At 36.2% G+C, this 17,568-nt stretch overlaps 3 protein-coding genes and 1 long non-coding RNA gene across 4 annotated transcripts; 2 read left to right on the top strand and 2 right to left on the bottom strand.

Moving 5' to 3' along the window:
* Nucleotides 1-899: 899 nt before the first annotated feature.
* Nucleotides 900-8,462, top strand: LOC103839801 (mediator of RNA polymerase II transcription subunit 16). The gene is made up of 16 exons (XM_033280485.1): nucleotides 900-1,438; nucleotides 1,512-1,580; nucleotides 1,650-1,738; nucleotides 1,814-1,926; nucleotides 2,110-2,211; nucleotides 2,674-2,770; nucleotides 2,991-3,587; nucleotides 3,745-4,363; nucleotides 4,441-4,520; nucleotides 4,833-4,915; nucleotides 5,345-5,581; nucleotides 5,985-6,156; nucleotides 6,444-6,988; nucleotides 7,161-7,337; nucleotides 7,438-7,785; nucleotides 7,881-8,462. Exons 1-16 carry the CDS (start codon nucleotides 1,170-1,172, stop codon nucleotides 8,025-8,027), a joined length of 3,744 nt encoding a protein of 1,247 aa, XP_033136376.1. The 5' UTR covers nucleotides 900-1,169; the 3' UTR covers nucleotides 8,028-8,462.
* Nucleotides 8,045-9,249, bottom strand: LOC103839799. Its single transcript, XR_627465.3, has 2 exons — nucleotides 9,114-9,249; nucleotides 8,045-8,855 (listed from the first exon to the last, which is right to left on the bottom strand). It is a non-coding gene; the product is annotated as an uncharacterized LOC103839799 (long non-coding RNA).
* A 1,472-nt stretch (nucleotides 9,250-10,721) lies between these two features.
* LOC103839798 (sphingolipid delta(4)-desaturase DES1-like) lies at nucleotides 10,722-12,609 on the top strand. Its single transcript, XM_009116282.2, has 2 exons — nucleotides 10,722-10,911; nucleotides 11,644-12,609. The coding sequence occupies exons 1-2, from the start codon at nucleotides 10,744-10,746 to the stop codon at nucleotides 12,478-12,480; spliced, it is 1,005 nt and encodes a 334-aa protein (XP_009114530.1). The 5' UTR covers nucleotides 10,722-10,743; the 3' UTR covers nucleotides 12,481-12,609.
* Nucleotides 12,610-13,996: 1,387 nt separating this feature from the next.
* Nucleotides 13,997-15,778, bottom strand: LOC103839797 (monothiol glutaredoxin-S17). The gene is made up of 3 exons (XM_018655148.2): nucleotides 15,500-15,778; nucleotides 15,342-15,416; nucleotides 13,997-14,999 (listed from the first exon to the last, which is right to left on the bottom strand). The coding sequence occupies exons 1-3, from the start codon at nucleotides 15,668-15,670 to the stop codon at nucleotides 14,178-14,180; spliced, it is 1,068 nt and encodes a 355-aa protein (XP_018510664.2). The 5' UTR covers nucleotides 15,671-15,778; the 3' UTR covers nucleotides 13,997-14,177.
* Nucleotides 15,779-17,568: the final 1,790 nt, after the last annotated feature.

Genomic DNA, 17,568 nt, shown 5'->3' with positions numbered 1-17,568 from the left:
CGCCTAACATATCTAGCCTCCCAGAATTGCATCAATCTAACTTCAACTTTCATAGAACATCTTCCGGACTCCAACTCGGAAAGGAAAACTTGGGAGTTAGCTATATCTTAGAAAAAGTGTTTTGTTGTTTAAACATATTTAATAAGACGATTGTAAGAGAAAGAAAGCTGGCCTATTTATACGCTCAGGTTCACCGACTCCTAATCAAAGCATGCATTCAAGGCTACATCGTGGTGACTGAAGTAATGGAGATTAATCATGAAGAAGAAACAAACGGATGAGTTTCAATACCACAGATGATTCAGACGAAGATGAAAATTTTCTGAAAACGAAGAAGGCGAAGGGTCCGACTGGTGACCATTCTGGAAACAAGAGGAACAAATAGGAAAGGAACATAAAGGAATAAAATTGTAGGAATGAAAAGGAATTGTTGTTCCATCCCACATTTAACAAGGAATTAATTTGTTCTTTATTTCTCTACAAAAAAAGGAATAGTAGGGAATGAGAAGAAAAAATTATTCCTTATGAATGGTAATTTTTTTAAAAAATGTTAGGGAATGTATTTGTTCCTCGTCGTCACCATTCATACCCTTCGACAACGCTAGAAGTCTAGGGTTTTCTTATTCAGGTTACGGGCATGTACTACATCAACCACAACCCACTACTTTCCCAACCCATACACACAAAAACAAATAAACTCAACAGAAAATCCAAATATTAGATACAATTGAAATAAATGAAATGCAACACACCTATAAAATGAGATATGTGTCGACGTAATATAAGCCGGTTTTTCTACGTGGCATCCTAGATGTCAGAGAGAGCAAACTTTATTTTATATAATAAGATAAGATAATAAGATATCTTATTTTATATATGGGATATGATCAGTTTCTCAAATAAATAGGGTTAAATTGCAAGACAAAAATTTTCACCAAATCGTTTTCATCACACCCACCGTGTTTTTAATTGGTTGGGTCATCCCGGCGACAACCGTGACACAAACCCTAAAAAAATTGGATAGTGAAATTGAATTTGGGATTGTGGATTTTGGAATTTTCTACGCACTAACTCTTTCTCTCTCTACACGCACAGTGCTTTCTGTCGCCTTCAATCGCGACTTTTTTTTTGCTTATAAAGATTAGGGTTTTATTGCTCTCTCGCTCGACATGAATCAGCCCCAAGTTTCTCTGGGTAACAGCACTGGAGGAGACGCCAAGGAAGAAGAAGAAGAAGAAGAAGAAGAAGTGAATCAACATCAGCTAGAAGAGGAGGAGGAGGCTGAATCTAGGGATCAAATCGTCGTCGAGGAGAAATCAGACGATCAGATGGAGGTTGATCCCGTGAGTCCCGCAACTGTCTTCTGCGTTACGCTTAAACAGCCCAACTCCAATCTGCTCCATAAGATGAGCGTCCCTGAACTCTGCCGTAACTTCAGGTCTCCACCTTACTTACTTCCTCCCATCGACTAAGTTTTCAAATTCATCATTTCTTCTTTTGTTTTATGTCAGTGCCGTCGCCTGGTGTGGCAAGTTGAATGCTATTGCTTGCGCTTCTGAGACCTGCGCCAGGATTCCAAGGTTTTATTTTTTCTTTTTCCTTTTCAATCTTAGAGATGAAAGTTCTCATCTTTCACCCTCTTGTTGCAGCTCCAAGGCAATTCCACCCTTTTGGATCCCAATTCACATCTTAATTCCCGAGCGACCTACTGAGTGTGCCGTGTTCAATGTTGTTGCAGGTATTTTCATATTACTTTGCTTTTTAATTGAAACTATTAAAATGACTATGATACTTTTTTTTTTTGTTTATGTAGACTCTCCTCGTGATTCTGTCCAATTTATTGAATGGTCTCCCACTTCTTGTCCTCGTGCCTTACTCATTGCTAACTTTCATGGACGGATTACTATCTGGACCCAGCCTACTCAGGTTAGTTCTCTTATGGATGTGCTCTATTACTAATCAAACGAACAGAAAAGAGAGTTGCCGTTTTCCAATTGGTCCACCTGTATAAATCTTTTGTGTCTTGTTCTTCTAAATGTTGATCTCCCACTTGTGTCAATATGTTTAGCAAACCTCATATAATTTTTTTAATCTGGTTTGGTCTTGCAGGGTGCGGCTAATCTAGTGCACGATGCTACCTCTTGGCAGTGTGAGCATGAATGGCGTCAGGACATTGCTGTTGTTACAAAGTGGTTGACGGGGGCTTCTCCTGTACGTATTTTAAACTTTTACTTATCTGACACTATCATTTACACGACATATTTTCTTTTTACCTTCATGAGTTTATTAACTGATTACTGGATGGGTTGCATGTGAGAGTGGGGAATGGAATTGCTAAATTTTGTGTGTAATTGAACCTGAAATGTCTCTACGTTTTGGAAGAAATGAGACAGAGAGACCAAAGTTTCCTTGAAGTCCAGCTTAACTGATATATATTAGCTTTCTTTGCGAAATTACAAAACTCCTAAAACATCTTCCATTTGCATTTCTCTGATACGTTTCTGTAATGATTGGCATGAACACGTAAGGAATGAATAACAGATAGATGATACTGCCTTTGCAAAGTATGTGTTGTGAAAGTCTAATTTAATATTGTTTCTGGCCCATCAGTTTACTGCTCTAGCTTATCCTGGAAAATTTATTCTGATTGTGTTTTCTTCTTTCGAGAATCAGTATAAGTGGTTATCCTCCAACTCCAAGACAAGTTCTGGAACAAATGCAAAGTCAACTTTCGAGGAGAAATTTCTCTCACAGAGCTCCGAAAGCTCAGGTTTTCTTCTTCTCATCTCTTGTGTCCTACTTTATATTGATATATTTAGAACTATCCACATAACTGTGAGTTTTTTTAACATACCTTATATATATGTATTGATTTTCATACCTATATATGTGACAAGATCAGTGCAACATGTTACGCTTTCCATGGTTTGGCATTTGTGCATGTTCTTTCACTTCCGGTGACGGATCTGACCCTTGACCATTTGTTGCAGCTCGGTGGCCCAACTTTCTCTGTGTATGCTCTGTTTTCTCATCGGGGTCCGTTCAGCTTCATTGGTCCCAGTGGCCTTCTAACCAAGGAGGCACTGCACCAAAGTGGTTTAGTACAAAGAAAGGTCTTTTAGGTGCAGGGCCTAGTGGGATTATGGCTGCTGATGCTATCATAACGGACAGTGGTGCCATGCATGTAGCAGGGGTTCCGATTGTAAATCCCTCAACAATTGTAGTATGGGAGGTGACCCCTGGCCCGGGAAATGTACTCCAGGCGACTCCAAAAATCTCTACAGGCAGTCATGTGCCACCATCCCTTAGTTCTTCCGCTTGGACAGGCTTTGCTCCTTTAGCTGCATACTTGTTCAACTGGCAAGAATACTTGATATCCGAGATAAATAAAGGGAAGAAGCCTACGGATCAAGAATCCAGCGATGCAATATCACTTAGCTGCTCGCCAGTTTCCAATTTTTCTGCTTACGTAAGTCCCGAAGCTGCAGCTCAGTCTGCGGCAACCACTACATGGGGATCTGGAGTTACTGCTGTTGCTTTTGATCCAACTCGTGGTGGTTCAGTAATAGCTGTTGTTATAGTTGAGGGTATTGTTCACGTTCTTCTCTGAGCCTCATACTGATTTCATGATAATCAACATCTTCAGTTATACATTGAGTTGTTTTCTTTAAAACAAAATGCTAATCCCATGCATCTGCATTTCATGTTTCCGGGATACTTATTTATAGTTACTTACGTTTGCAGGACAGTACATGTCGCCATATGATCCAGATGAAGGTCCTTCAATTACAGGTTGGAAAGTACAGCGCTGGGAATCAAGTGTTCAACCTGTTGTACTGCATCAGATATTTGGAAACCCAACTTCAAATTTTGGTGGACAGGTCCCCACACAAACTGTCTGGGTATCGAGAGTGGATTTGAGCATACCACCTACAAACGATTTCAAGAATCATCAAACAGCTGTTGCAGGGCCTAGTGTGGATGCACAAAAGGAGCCTGATTCTGGTGATGACAAGGCTAACAAGGTTGTTTTTGACCCTTTTGATTTGCCAAGTGATATTCGTACACTTGCACGGATTGTCTATTCTGCTCATGGTGGTGAAATTGCGGTTGCTTTTCTTCGGGGTGGAGTTCATATCTTTTCGGGTCCAACTTTTTCACCCGTTGAAAACTATCAAATAAATGTCGGCTCAGCTATTGCTGCACCCGCATTTTCTCCAACGAGCTGCTGCTCGGCTTCTGTATGGCATGATGCTGCCAAGGACTGTGCTATGTTAAATATCATTCGTGTTCTTCCACCTGCCCTTCCACCTAACCAATCAAAGGTTGATCAATCAATGTGGGAGCGGGCGATTGCTGAGAGGTACGTCATCTCTGGTATTTATTCGCTAGCCTGTTTGGTTGTAAAGAAACTTATATGGTTGCACTTTGTTTGAACAGATTCTGGTGGAGTCTTTTGGTCGGAGTTGATTGGTGGGATGCAGTTGGCTGTACACAGAGTGCTGCAGAGGATGGCATTGGTATAATTTGTGGTGCTTATAAGTTTTCTTGATTTAAATGCTGTTTAATCTTTTCGCTCAGAAATTAGTTGTGCTTTAGCTCTAGAACAACCATTTTTTAGTTTGCTTAGAAATGATCTTACTTTTAATAAGCTCCATGGCATTCAAAGAACCTATTTTCTACTTGTTTATTTTGTAGAGAGTATTGTACTCTATGATTTTATGATAACTTTCAATGACATAGAGCATAACGATTCAGATGTTACTGTCTTGATTGGATGATACACGGTTGAAAGCATCGGATGACACATTTCTTTTTCTTGATGATTACAGTTTCGCTGACCAGCGTGATTGCTGTCATGGATGCTGATTTTCACTCCCTTCCTTCAACACAACACAGGCAACAATATGGTCCTGTATGTTTTTCTAAACTCATTAATCTTTTCACCTTTTCAGAATATTTGAGTTGTTTGCTTGGCCGTACCGTATCGTTAGCCTTCATAAAACTTGGTTTACCTTGTGCTTTTTCTGTTTCTTAATGATTAATTTTAGCTGTATAAAGCTACTCTATTATACGAGCCTGTAGACCCTATTTGTGTTGGTTCTTCTATTCGACTATGCGATCGTAGTTTTCCCAAAAAAACGGGAAAAAACACTTCCCGTAGTTATCTGATTTTGAATGGGTTGAGTAGCCAATATGGATACTGGATCTGACTCTTAAGACGATGAATAGAATCTTGGCAGGATTTTGTCCTCTTGTGATGCTTTGTTTTTTTTTTCTTAAACTTTGTTTTCAAGTTTGGTTTCTACTCTTTGGTAAAATCTTGTAATTTTATGGTTTTCAGAATCTAGACAGGATCAAATGTCGGCTACTTGAAGGAACCAATGCTCAGGAGGTTCGTGCCATGGTCTTAGATATGCAAGCAAGATTGTTGTTGGACATGCTTGGAAAAGGAATTGAATCAGCTCTTGTTAACCCTTCAGCGTTGGTTATTGAGCCATGGCGAACAGATGGTGAGACCATATTAAGCACCGATCCTGAGGCATTGGCTGTCGATCCTGCTCTTGTTTCCAGTATTCAGGTATATCTACCTCCAAGTCCGAGGATGGCGTTACATGTTTTTCTTTTTATGAGATGGAAATGCAAGTATGAATATTTTGAAGGCGCATGCATTGTTTTCATTTAAAGAGTTTCTGGTCTTTACTGTGTTAGTTTTGCTGAGGTATCTTCCTTCTTACAATCAGCCAAGACACGTTGTGTTTAAAACTTTGAATTAGATTTGGTTATTTTGCATATATAATTTTAGTTAGCTAATTGCACTAGTGATTGTTTCCACGAAGTCAACATATCATTTTTCTGTTCATGATCATATATTACTGAATATGAAATAAGACCATATCACTATCTTGATATGCAAAACTTATTTTCCTGTTGCTACTTTTCTGCTTTTCTCTGATTCTTTTTCTTTTTCATATCTTGTACAGGCTTATGTGGATGCTGTTCTTGACCTGGCTTCTCATTTTATCACACGTTTAAGACGCTATGCGAGTTTTTGTCGGACACTTGCAAGCCATGCTGCTTCCACTGGAACTGGCAGTAATCGCAACATGGTTGCCAGTCCCACACAAAATGCTTCGTCTCCTGCAACAACCCAGGGTCAGTATGCTGTTTATTTTGTCATTTCTTATTTTCTTTAGGCGTGAAGAATGGATAATGGTGCATAGCGGTAGAAATATCATTGTCTTGTGGGTAGGTTAGAATTCATGGAAATGAGATGAGCTTCTGAAGTCTAGATTTTCTTCTGGTCTGTAAACTTTAGTGTATAATCCATGTATCTCCCCTTCTTAGGTTAGTGGGTGGTACATTTGGTTATCTGTGTTGTTGGACTTGGCGGTAACTTGTAGGTATGTAATTGAGGGATATCTCAACTCTTTTATGTGCAGCTGTTCCTGACAAGTCAGTGAATCACGGACCAGGGCAACCTACTGCTACTACTAGTACTACAAACCCCAGCGGAAGCACACAAATGCAAGCTTGGATGCAAGGTGCCATAGCGAAGTTTAGTAGCTCAAATGATGGAGTATCAAACTCTACTGCAAGCCCAGTCAGTGGTTCAGCTACCTTCATGCCAATAAGCATCAATACAGGAACATTTCCTGGAACACCAGCTGTTCGGCTCATTGGGGACTGTCATTTCCTTCACCGGTTATGCCAGCTGTTGCTATTCTGTTACTTCCAGAGGTTACAGGCTTCGCGAAATCACCAGAAAAACGCTGATGCCAGTTCACAAAAGCTTCAAACGGGGGCTACCAGCAAGTCGGAAGAGGTCAACTCTGCTAAACCAAACCCTGCCTTGAACAGGATGGAGGAAGCCCAGGGATTCCGGACTTCTCAGTTGGGTGCTGGAGTGAAAGGGATTGATGATAATTCTGCCCGTACAACAAAGATGGGATCTGGGAATGCTGGTCAAGGCTATACTTTTGAGGAGGTAGGCACTTGTATTCCTTGTCTTCACTTTTATACAATTATACCTGGGCTTAAGCTGATCATCATGGGTGAGAATAATGAAAACCCTAGGTTGGTTGATCAAGAAAAAAAAATGCCCTGTTGATAAGTTCAATATTCTAGAAAGATCTTTTAGTTACGCTTTGATCTTTCAGGTGAGAGTTCTTTTCCATATACTAATGGATCTCTGCAAGAGAACAGCTGCGCTTCCGCATCCCTTGCCTGGCTCTCAGGTAGGTAGTGGAAACATCCAAGTTCGACTGCACTATATTGATGGAAACTACACTGTGTTGCCTGAGGTGGTAGAAGCAGCTCTTGGACCACATATGCAGGTAGTGCTGTTTGGTGAACTACATTATGAAATTGTATCCTTTTAGCTTTCTTTCATCCCTGATTCTCATTATATTGTTTAAAATAAAACTGAATAAACAGAACATGCCTCGTCCAAGAGGAGCTGATGCTGCTGGGCTTCTACTACGGGAGTTGGAGCTTCATCCCCCATCCGAAGAATGGCATAGAAGAAATTTATTCGGTGGTCCCGGGACAGATCCTGAGGATGCGGTCCCGTCAGATGATACTTTTTTCACGCAGGGTCATTCCCTAGATGTGTACGACAGAGTCCAAAGTCTTTGGCCAAGAAAACGCAGAATGTCTGAAAGAGATGCGGCTTTTGGTTTAAATACTTCTGTGGGTTTGGGTGCTTATCTTGGGATCATGGGTTCTCGTAGGGATGTTGTCACCGCGACGTGGAAAACTGGTCTTGAAGGAGTTTGGTACAAGGTTAACTCTTGATACATTTCCTTCCCTGCACATTTCTTTAATAATTGCAATACGAAAGTCTTCCGTTTGTAACTTGACTGTTTTCTTTATTACAGTGCATAAGATGCTTAAGGCAGACATCTGCATTTGCTTCACCAGGTGCTTCTAAGCAGCCAAATCCGAATGAACGTGAGGCGTGGTGGACCAGCCGTTGGGTTTATTGCTGCCCCATGTGTGGTGGAACGTGGGTCCGTGTTGTATAGAAGATCTACTATGCCTGGTTTGTCAAATTACCAGTTAATTTGAAGATAGTGCAAAAACCAAACCAGTGGGATTAATTAAGAGGTATAAGGTTAGCTTACACACTCAAAAGATATTCACCATACTTGCGATAATTTAAGTTTTGTTACTTGACAAAATTGCGTGGGATAAGAAGCGAAAGGGTATCTGCAAGGGTCTTGATGTGTAGTGACTTGTTAGACTTGGTAAAAGCCCGTATGGTTTTATAGGTTTGCTTCTTGTGGACTGTTTAAACTCTTCAGGCTATGATAGCGCCTGTAGAGAGCAGCATGGTGATGGTGTAATATATAGAGTCCATGATGTAGTAGAATACTAGAATCCATGATAAAACTTTATGTATTCGTTGACTTTCGATTCGTCATGAAACCAGTAGATGAAGAAAGACTAAATGTTTTATACTTTTTCTACGCTTTTTATTATTAATGTCAAGTCTCTTTAGACTAGAGTCGCTAGACCCCCGTTTAGTCTTTTTTTTTTTTTTTGTCATCTAGTATTATTAAATAAACATAGACAAAAATAAGTACATGTGAGGCCAAAACGACCCAGAAATTAAAAACAACAAAATGCTCAAAAACGAGCTCAGCCAAAAAGACAAAGCCTAAGGAGAGATGGACGGTCCATTCAAGCTTCTCCACACGTTAGACTCTTAGCGAGAAGAGGACACACGCCCTAAAGTTGAATTGCCACCATATTTCACCGGCATGCATGTCGCCGACGAAGCTTTAATCGGAAATCCACCGGAACCAAACCGGAAACAAAACACACCGCTCAAAAAGCCACAGTGACGAGATCTGGAAGTAAGAAAGATACCAGCCATAACGTTTTAGTCTTCAACGTCACAAACCAATAAATGTCGAGCACTAAAGTCCAAAAGGATCTCATCTTCAAATCAAGAGTTCCAAACAACTACCATCGCTGTTAACAAACAACTAAAGGAATCACTTGAAACAGAGGAAGAGCGAAGAAGAAGAGATCAAACACAATCCGAAACAAACTGGAACTACACCAGCGGATGATGTAAGGTAGAACCAGAAGCCAACGATATACACCTGAAGAAGGCGCGTCGTCGGAGCCAAAAGCCGACTAGTCAATGATGCTATCGGAGCCACTAGATGTCGGAACCTAATCCCGATACACGGGAGACAATGCCAGAGAAAATCAGCGACCTAACCATCGTCTCTCTCTCTGAAAGATACAGAGAGAGTTGGCCGATAAGTCTCCTCTAACCAGAGACGTGTTAGTCTCTCCGCTTAAAAATATAGTGATATAAATAATAATATTTTATTATATATCTAGTTGCATTTAGATAATTTAGTCTTCTTTTTTTTGTCAACCAATAATAATATTTAGTCTTCTAACTAGGTGTATGATCACGATAGCTACTAATTGCTTTGATTTTTGGTCAACTACTAGTTTATAATTTACATCTGTTACATTTCCCGCTTAAATCGATCAACAAGCATCTAAGGTTATTAGAATAAATTTACGACGTGAGAAGACATGCGTTGATAACACGTCCAAAATTAGACAAATATTTTCCTAAGGGTTTTGACTTCCTGACTAATTCACAGATCATAACAAAGATCTGTCAGTAAATATTTTCTTTTGTAAATTGGTATTTCAATTTTGTTTGTTCTTTAAAGATGTTTTCAGTGTTTTTTTGTAACATATTTTCTATTTTGTAGAATTATCAAACAAGATCTTGCAAACATATTCGCGTTCTGGCAGTTCTCGAAATTCACAATATTTGCTCAATTTACTCCAAACGAAGAAGAATACAGTTTGTCTGATCGGCAACTACGATAGTTGTACTTGTACGGTGTATGGTTTGATGTTGAACTTGACTGTAATTTATCTCTCCATGGTTAGACTTTGAATTTTGCACACGAAATTATAGATTATCAAACGATGCTTTGATATTTTCTCCAAAATTTTGGACACTTTCCTATCTAAAAATACAAATACAGTTGTTAAACTAAGTAATAAAACGATTGTGTGTTTCTTTTTTCTATATGCAATTTACCTGTCGTTCACTTCTATAGACTTTTAACCGACATCCTAAAATTTTGTCAAAAAACCAGACCAGTTCTGCATAGCTAAAGAAAACCGAGTAATTAATATATAAAAGTTTTTAGTCTTCAAATTTAGTAAGAAATATATGTATAAATTATTGAATCCCAAGTCCAGAACTATTTCAAGCTTTTAAATCCCAGGCTGGCCTTGAACATGCTAATTTTTCAAAACATTTTTTCCTTTGTAGGATAGTAGAGGAAGAGATCACGCCAAAAACTCATGCATGTTTTACAAAACAAAAAAAACAATTGATAAAAAAGTGATAGATTGATCCAAAAAGAAAAGTGAATAGTTTAATCTTATAAGTTTGAACTGTAAAATGCCAGCCCAATTCTATTATACTACAACAAATAAAAACAAAATAAGATGTATATTAATATAAATTATTAAGAAAATCACCTATCACAGTGAAAACAACTGCATATTACTGGCTTAATTGTCTCCCTCATACACGTTCATGTGCACGTTCTCTTCGTTTCTCTCGTTGCACCATCTTCCAAAATTGCACCTCCATTTTTTTTCCAAAACCACATCTCTCTCTCTCTCTCTCTCTCCTCGTCTCACAAGAATAATAAGCCGACGGGAGAGACAAAAGAATAAACAAGAATGGGGAAAGGAGGACGTGAGAGTATATCAAAGGAAGAAGGAGTCATGGCTACAGACTTCTTCTGGTCTTACACTGATGAGCCTCACGCTTCAAGAAGACGTCAGATTCTCTCCCGCTATCCTCAGATTAAAGAACTCTTTGGTCCTGATCCATGGGCTTTTCTCAAGGTCTTTCATTTTCTATCATTGTTAGATCTGTTATTTTTTCCTGATCCTCTTTATTTTGATAATGTGTTTGAAGATGTACATCACATGAACGAATTAGTCAATATGAGATCTCAAACTGATTTGAGTTGGCGTTTAATGAAATCTGATTTGTTTTGATCCAACAACATTGGAGTTTGTTTCTCATTTGTGATCTTCCATGCTCCTTTTACGATCAAGTGGGATTTTCTTTGGTCTCTAATACGGTTTCACATTCGGTTTACCGTAACGGTTTGTTTTTAAGTCGGGTTTGATTTGGGTTTATATTGAAAAAGTAAAAATAAACAAAGTTAACTAATATGAGGATCGACCAGATTTAAAAATTAAAATAACTACGGGTACAAGGTCACATGACTATATATATTTAAAAATAATAATTTGGTGGATACAAATCTACTAAATTAATTAATTAAATTTTCGAGGTGATTAGGATGAATGTTTGGTCCCGCTATTAGTAAAGTGACCCTGAATATTATTTGGGGTTTAATATACTTTCTTAAAATATATTTATTTAAAAATACGTTTTAAAGAATTTTTCAGTTTATTTTATATTGAAATTTCCACCATACGGGTTGGTTTGGTTTTAAGTTTATGAATTTCGGTTTGGTTCAATTTTATCATTTCTAGCTAGCCCTCATTTTTGTTGTTGTGGTCTTTTGTGTAATCTGATTGAGAGATTGATTTTGCGGTGTACAGGTCACATTAGTCGTTATTCTCCAACTTACGGCAGCTGCAACCCTTCACGACTCAGGATGGCTCAAGATTCTAACCATTGCTTACTTCTTTGGATCATTCCTCAACCACAATCTCTTCTTAGCAATCCATGAGCTAAGCCACAACCTCGCCTTTTCAACTCCGGTCTACAACCGCTGCCTCGGTATTATTGCCAACCTTCCAATTGGTGTACCAATGTCAGTAACATTCCAAAAATACCATCTCGAGCACCACCGGTTCCAAGGAGTAGACGGTGTTGATATGGATGTCCCTACTTACACAGAAGCTCATTTAGTAACCAATGTTATTACCAAAACCATTTGGGTTTTGTTACAACTCTTCTTCTACGCTCTTAGACCATTATTCATCAAACCAAAACCACCCGGTTATTGGGAATTATTCAACTTTATTATTCAGATCGGTTTAGATGTATCCGTGGTTCTCGTCTTCGGATGGAGATCTTTTGCCTATCTAATCTTATCAACGTTTGTTGGAGGCGGAATGCATCCAATGGCTGGACATTTTATCTCGGAACATTACGTTTTTAACCCGGACCAAGAGACTTATTCCTATTATGGTCCACTGAATCTGCTAACATGGAGTGTTGGATACCATAACGAGCACCATGATTTCCCGAGGATACCGGGACATAAGCTGCATAAGGTGAAGGAGATAGCAGGCGAGTATTATGAAGGATTGGAGTCGTATAAGTCATGGTCACAAGTGATATATATGTATATTATGGATAAAACAATTGGACCTTTTAGCAGAATGAAGAGAAAACTCTCAACAGCAGCTACACGTAATAAGTCTGAATAGTTTACTTGTTCATTACTCAACATGTTTTTTTTTTACATCAAGCTCTTTGATTTTGTTCTGTTTTGATTTTTTTTTCGTTGTTTTTTTTGTAATGTATTCAAGAAATTTCATGTGATCTTGTGTTAGTTTATCTCACATTAAGACTTTAAAATATTTGTTGACGATATAAAAATCTTAGTAATTTTCCACTCTTGACTTACTAATTAAACATCCCCAAAACATTAATTACAAATTGATTTCACACATGTCATCTCTACAATCAATTTCACAAAAATTTGACATGACTAATAAAATTGATGATATAGCTTGTGAGTACATATGACAAGGACAATTACATTTAATGTGATTTATATTTTTGGTAAACTTTTTAAAATATGGTAATAAACAATTTTTGTTGATTTATATTTTTGGTAATTTTTTTGGAATATGCTAATAATAACTCATAGATCATCATTAAAATAAATATATTCAAATACGATTTTACAAATTTTGAAATATTATTTAATTCTAATTTTTATTCTTATAAAAAATTTATCACTAAAATTTTCAAAATTGTTTTCAAAAGTTATAAATTTATAATCATAAGATCATTAGTTTCTTTTATATATCTACAAATTTAAGAAATACTATTTAGTTTTAATTTTTGATAATTATACAAGTTTTATATTAAATATTTATTAATTTTATACAAGTTAATTTAATGTATTTAACCAAAAAATTGATAAAAATCTATCTAAGATTATAATTTTAAATATATACATGTATATTCTTAAATATAATTTAAACTAAACAAAATTACTTATTTATATTAATTTAACTTTTAGTTAAATCAAATTTATATTAAAATATTGGTAAGAAAATAATAAAATCTAAAGTATTAGTAAAATTTTATTTTTACATATAATTAAAATTAAAAAATTATTATACTGGACTTTGAAGCGATATCTTTCACCGCACCACCCATCTTCCAAGAGATGTAACTGGTAAACAAATATGGTATTTGTGGAATTTAAAATAAATAGAATGATAGGAATGGAATACATCAAAAAACCAAACAATATGTGAATGCTCATCATTTAACTAATATTTAATACATATTTTCAGTGCCGCGGTCCTAACTTTTTTAAGACCACAAGCCCAAACAACAAAAAGTGACCGAAAATAAAATTATGCAAATAACAGGATTCAAACTCGGCTTTATAATGAGTGGAGGTGCAACATAAGCCGCTAGACCATAGACAAGATTTTAAAAAATGTGGCCGGTTTAACCTTTATTAAAATGGCGGCCGAAAGCCCATACTTTATTCGCTTTGGCCAGAACCGGCTCTGCATATTCTACTCAACCCCTTATTACTTTAAGCATAATGTTTTTTTTTGTTTGTTCGTAATATTATTTTTCACTCCATTTTGCATAAATTATGCAGCTGAATTAGAGATGTCCTTAGTGTTAAGACGTTACCGAGCGTAAGATATAGAGTTCTATCAGTGGATAGTGGATGCTGGAGCATGCAAGGACTTACAACAAGCCAACAAATCATGATTCTGATATGCGAAAAAATGTTTCCTCAATCATTGAAATAAGCAGACAAAACCTTAAGTAAATAACAATGTCTTATAACACCTAAACCGGAACTAGAATCTTCTCAAACCACAAGTCCACAACAAGGCAAAAAAGGGAAAGAGAGATAGGCAAGTGATTACTCAGATAGTGTTGCTCCGAGGTCACCACTGTTACTCAGCTCCATAATGATATCACATCCTCCAACTAACTCACCTTTATAGTAAAGCTGAGGAAACGTAGGCCAGTTTGAGAAACTCTTTATCCCTTGTCTCACTTCTTCATCACTCAATATGTCAAACGACCCGAAATTCACATTCTCATCTCTAAGTGCTTTCACCACTTTTGAGCTAAACCCACACTTTGGTTCATCCGGTGAACCTTTCATGAAAAGCATAACCTTCTCCGAGTTAATCAACGTCTTCAACCTATCTTCAAGACTCTGTTTCCCTTTCTCAGACAACACTTGTCTCAGCTCGCCGCTCTTTTGCATCTCCAGGACAATGTCTGATCCTCCTAGAAGCTCCCCGTTGCAGTACAGCTGAGGAAACGTTGGCCAGTTTGAGAATTTCTTCAGACCTTCACGCACTTCGTTGTCAGAAAGTATATCGAAGCTTCCGAAATCAACATTCTCCTCTCTCAAAACGCCCACTACTTGCCTGCTAAACCCGCACCTAGGCTCTTCAGGAGTGCCTTTCATGAACAACATGACAGGGTGAGAGTTAGTGAGCTTCTCCAAACGGTCATTGAGATTTTCAGTGGTGGGCGCAGGCTGAGCTCGGTCTTTCACGGTAGCTTTCGCGTTCTCCTTCACGGTTTCAAGAATCGTCGGCCCTGCAGCTAACCCTAGGCTTGCCGGAGCAGCAGGCTCAGCAGAAGTACTAGAACCAGCTATTTTGCCAACCTTGTTGGCTAAACTCGATGGATCTGCGCCTTCAAGTGTATCCACAGCTTTGCCATCCTTCAATAACAACAAATTGTGGGAGACAAGAAAACACTTTAAAGTCAGGCAAAGGTAACAACTTTCAATACAATCTCAACAGTTACAGTGACAAAAAGCAAAGGTATGAACACAGATGAAGTATTACTAATGTCTTCTTCTCCTACATGCTCAAAACCTAGATTCATTGGGAGGGAGGGTTTCATCTTCTTGTTCTACCAAACTCAATTAACAATCTAACAGAGACACAAACTAGTCAAAACCCTAAACCCTAAATCATATCCTTCACTGCTAAAGTGCTAAACTTTCGATCAAAAACCCTAAACCCTAATCTTTCACTGATCTAAAGTTCTAAACTTTTACCTTGAAGAAGACGAAAAAGGGAACAGCAGAAACAGAGTAAGCTTCAGATATTTCAGGATGTTCCTCAGCTTCTACCTGACAAGAGCATCAAAAGGGGAGATGAATTGATTGGTCAGAGATTCAGAGAAGAGAGAGAGAGAGAGAGAGAGCGGACGAACCCTAAAGAAGTGGGAGCGAGGGAAATCAGTAGCGAGGTGAGAGAAGACTTGATCCATCTGCTTCGACGCATCACACCACGAAGCCCAGAAGTGAAGCGCGATTGGTGCGCCGCTCTGGCGCAAGTTATCAAGCTCCGACTTTGAAGCGATATCCTTCACCGCACCACCCATTTTCGAAGAGGAGAAGAGAGATCAACGATTGGATTATACAGTCGCTTAGCTTCTCTCTCGGAAGGATCTCGATCACTTTCGGTGATTACTAATGAACTAGTTTAAGACCTAATTGCACGAGATTATATATAAAAATAATTTTATATATCCCCTATATATTATTTGAGAAGCATTACAACATTATTTTGTAGCCACTTGTCATCACTAGAATGATTCTTAGAATCCTTAGAGAAATAGTTTGGTCCATCTAAATATATAATAAGTTTTTTATTAAACTAACCATAAATACATTATTAATGTGATTTACTATTTTCTTAAATAAAATTACAGAATTTCCTAAAGTGGCTAAAGTATATATGACAATTAATGATTTTGAATAATAAAGATTTAATAGAAATGAGGGTATCTTATATCATATTTGTATAATTTTAAACTATTAAAATAAATTAAACAACCATATTAACCATATAATAAAAATGAAATTTTTTCTTTATATGTTATATTTTCAATTTTTAAAAACGAGTATAAACTACCAAAACTGTTAAAAGTCTCACATTCAAATTTTGTGATCCATGATTTATTTTTTTTGTTAGGACATGATACAAATGATTAAAAAATCATATAAGTCGAAAGTCTCATTTAATAAGTATTAAAAATAAAGATATATATATATATATATATATCATTTTAAATTAAATTATATGCCATATAAAAATGCATAAATATCTTAATTTTGATATTTACTTTGGACAAATTTTTTTGATGAAAAATTTGAAAAAATATTATAAATTACTTAAACTATTAATCCTATAGTGAAAATTTTGTTATTAGTAATTTATTTTTTTTGCTATAACAAATACAAAAAAACATATGAGTAGAAAGTATCATTTAATAAATATTAATATTAAAATATACTATATATATATGTTACTATCACTTAAATTTAATTATATACCATATCAAATAGAAAAAAATATTTTTTAGATTAATAAACTTTTATTTATATCTTCGCACCAATTTAATTATATAAGTAATAGTTAGTGACTTTTTAATTATTAAATATATATTTATTATTTCATAATATGTTAGAAACATATAATATATAAAATAATATATATATATAATGTTCATCCCGCGCAAGGCGCGGGTCTTAACCTAGTTTATTTGTAGAGAAAAAGATCAAAATAGCACTAAATCAAGTTTTTGTTCTCAAACTAGCACTCAAGGCCAAAAATCACAAAATAGCACTCAAGGGGTGGGTTTAGGGTTTAGAATTTAGGGTTTAGAGTTTAGGTTTTAGGGTTTAGAGTTGAGAAATGAGGTTTTGGGGATAAGATTTCAAATTTTGAAAAATAAAAAAAATTAAATTTTTCAAAAGATAAAATGCTATTTTGGTGATTTTAGTTTTTGAGTGCTATTTTTGTGATATAAACTTAGAAAGGTGCTATTTTGGAGATTTGCCCTTATTTGTATTTACTTATGTATTAGTATTATGCATATAATTAAATTAGAGTAATCACATATATCAAAACAATATATTGTGTTTATTTATGATACTTTTTTAGTAAATAAATCAAAACAATCATTTTTTATTTTATATGGTATATAACTAAATTTCAATTATATGGACATATGTATAATATATATTTCAATATAAATATTCATTATTGAAAATTCATGCTTATATAATAAACACAAAATATCTAATGTGCGATTTTTCGGATGCAAATTTCAAAATTAAAATATTAAGGTTTCTATACTTTTTCAATACAAATTTAGAAATTATTATATTTAAGTATTTTTCTATGTTATAGTTTAATTTTAAACTATATTAATATATAAATTTAGTTTTTATTATTTTACACATTAAAATAAATAAAAACATTTTATTGTATTTT

This window comes from Brassica rapa, chromosome A09 (genome assembly GCF_000309985.2).
Source record: "Brassica rapa cultivar Chiifu-401-42 chromosome A09, CAAS_Brap_v3.01, whole genome shotgun sequence".
Lineage (NCBI taxonomy): Eukaryota > Viridiplantae > Streptophyta > Magnoliopsida > Brassicales > Brassicaceae > Brassica > Brassica rapa.
The sequence above is the reverse complement of the archived record's forward strand: the minus strand, read 5'-3'. Positions and strand labels throughout refer to the sequence as shown.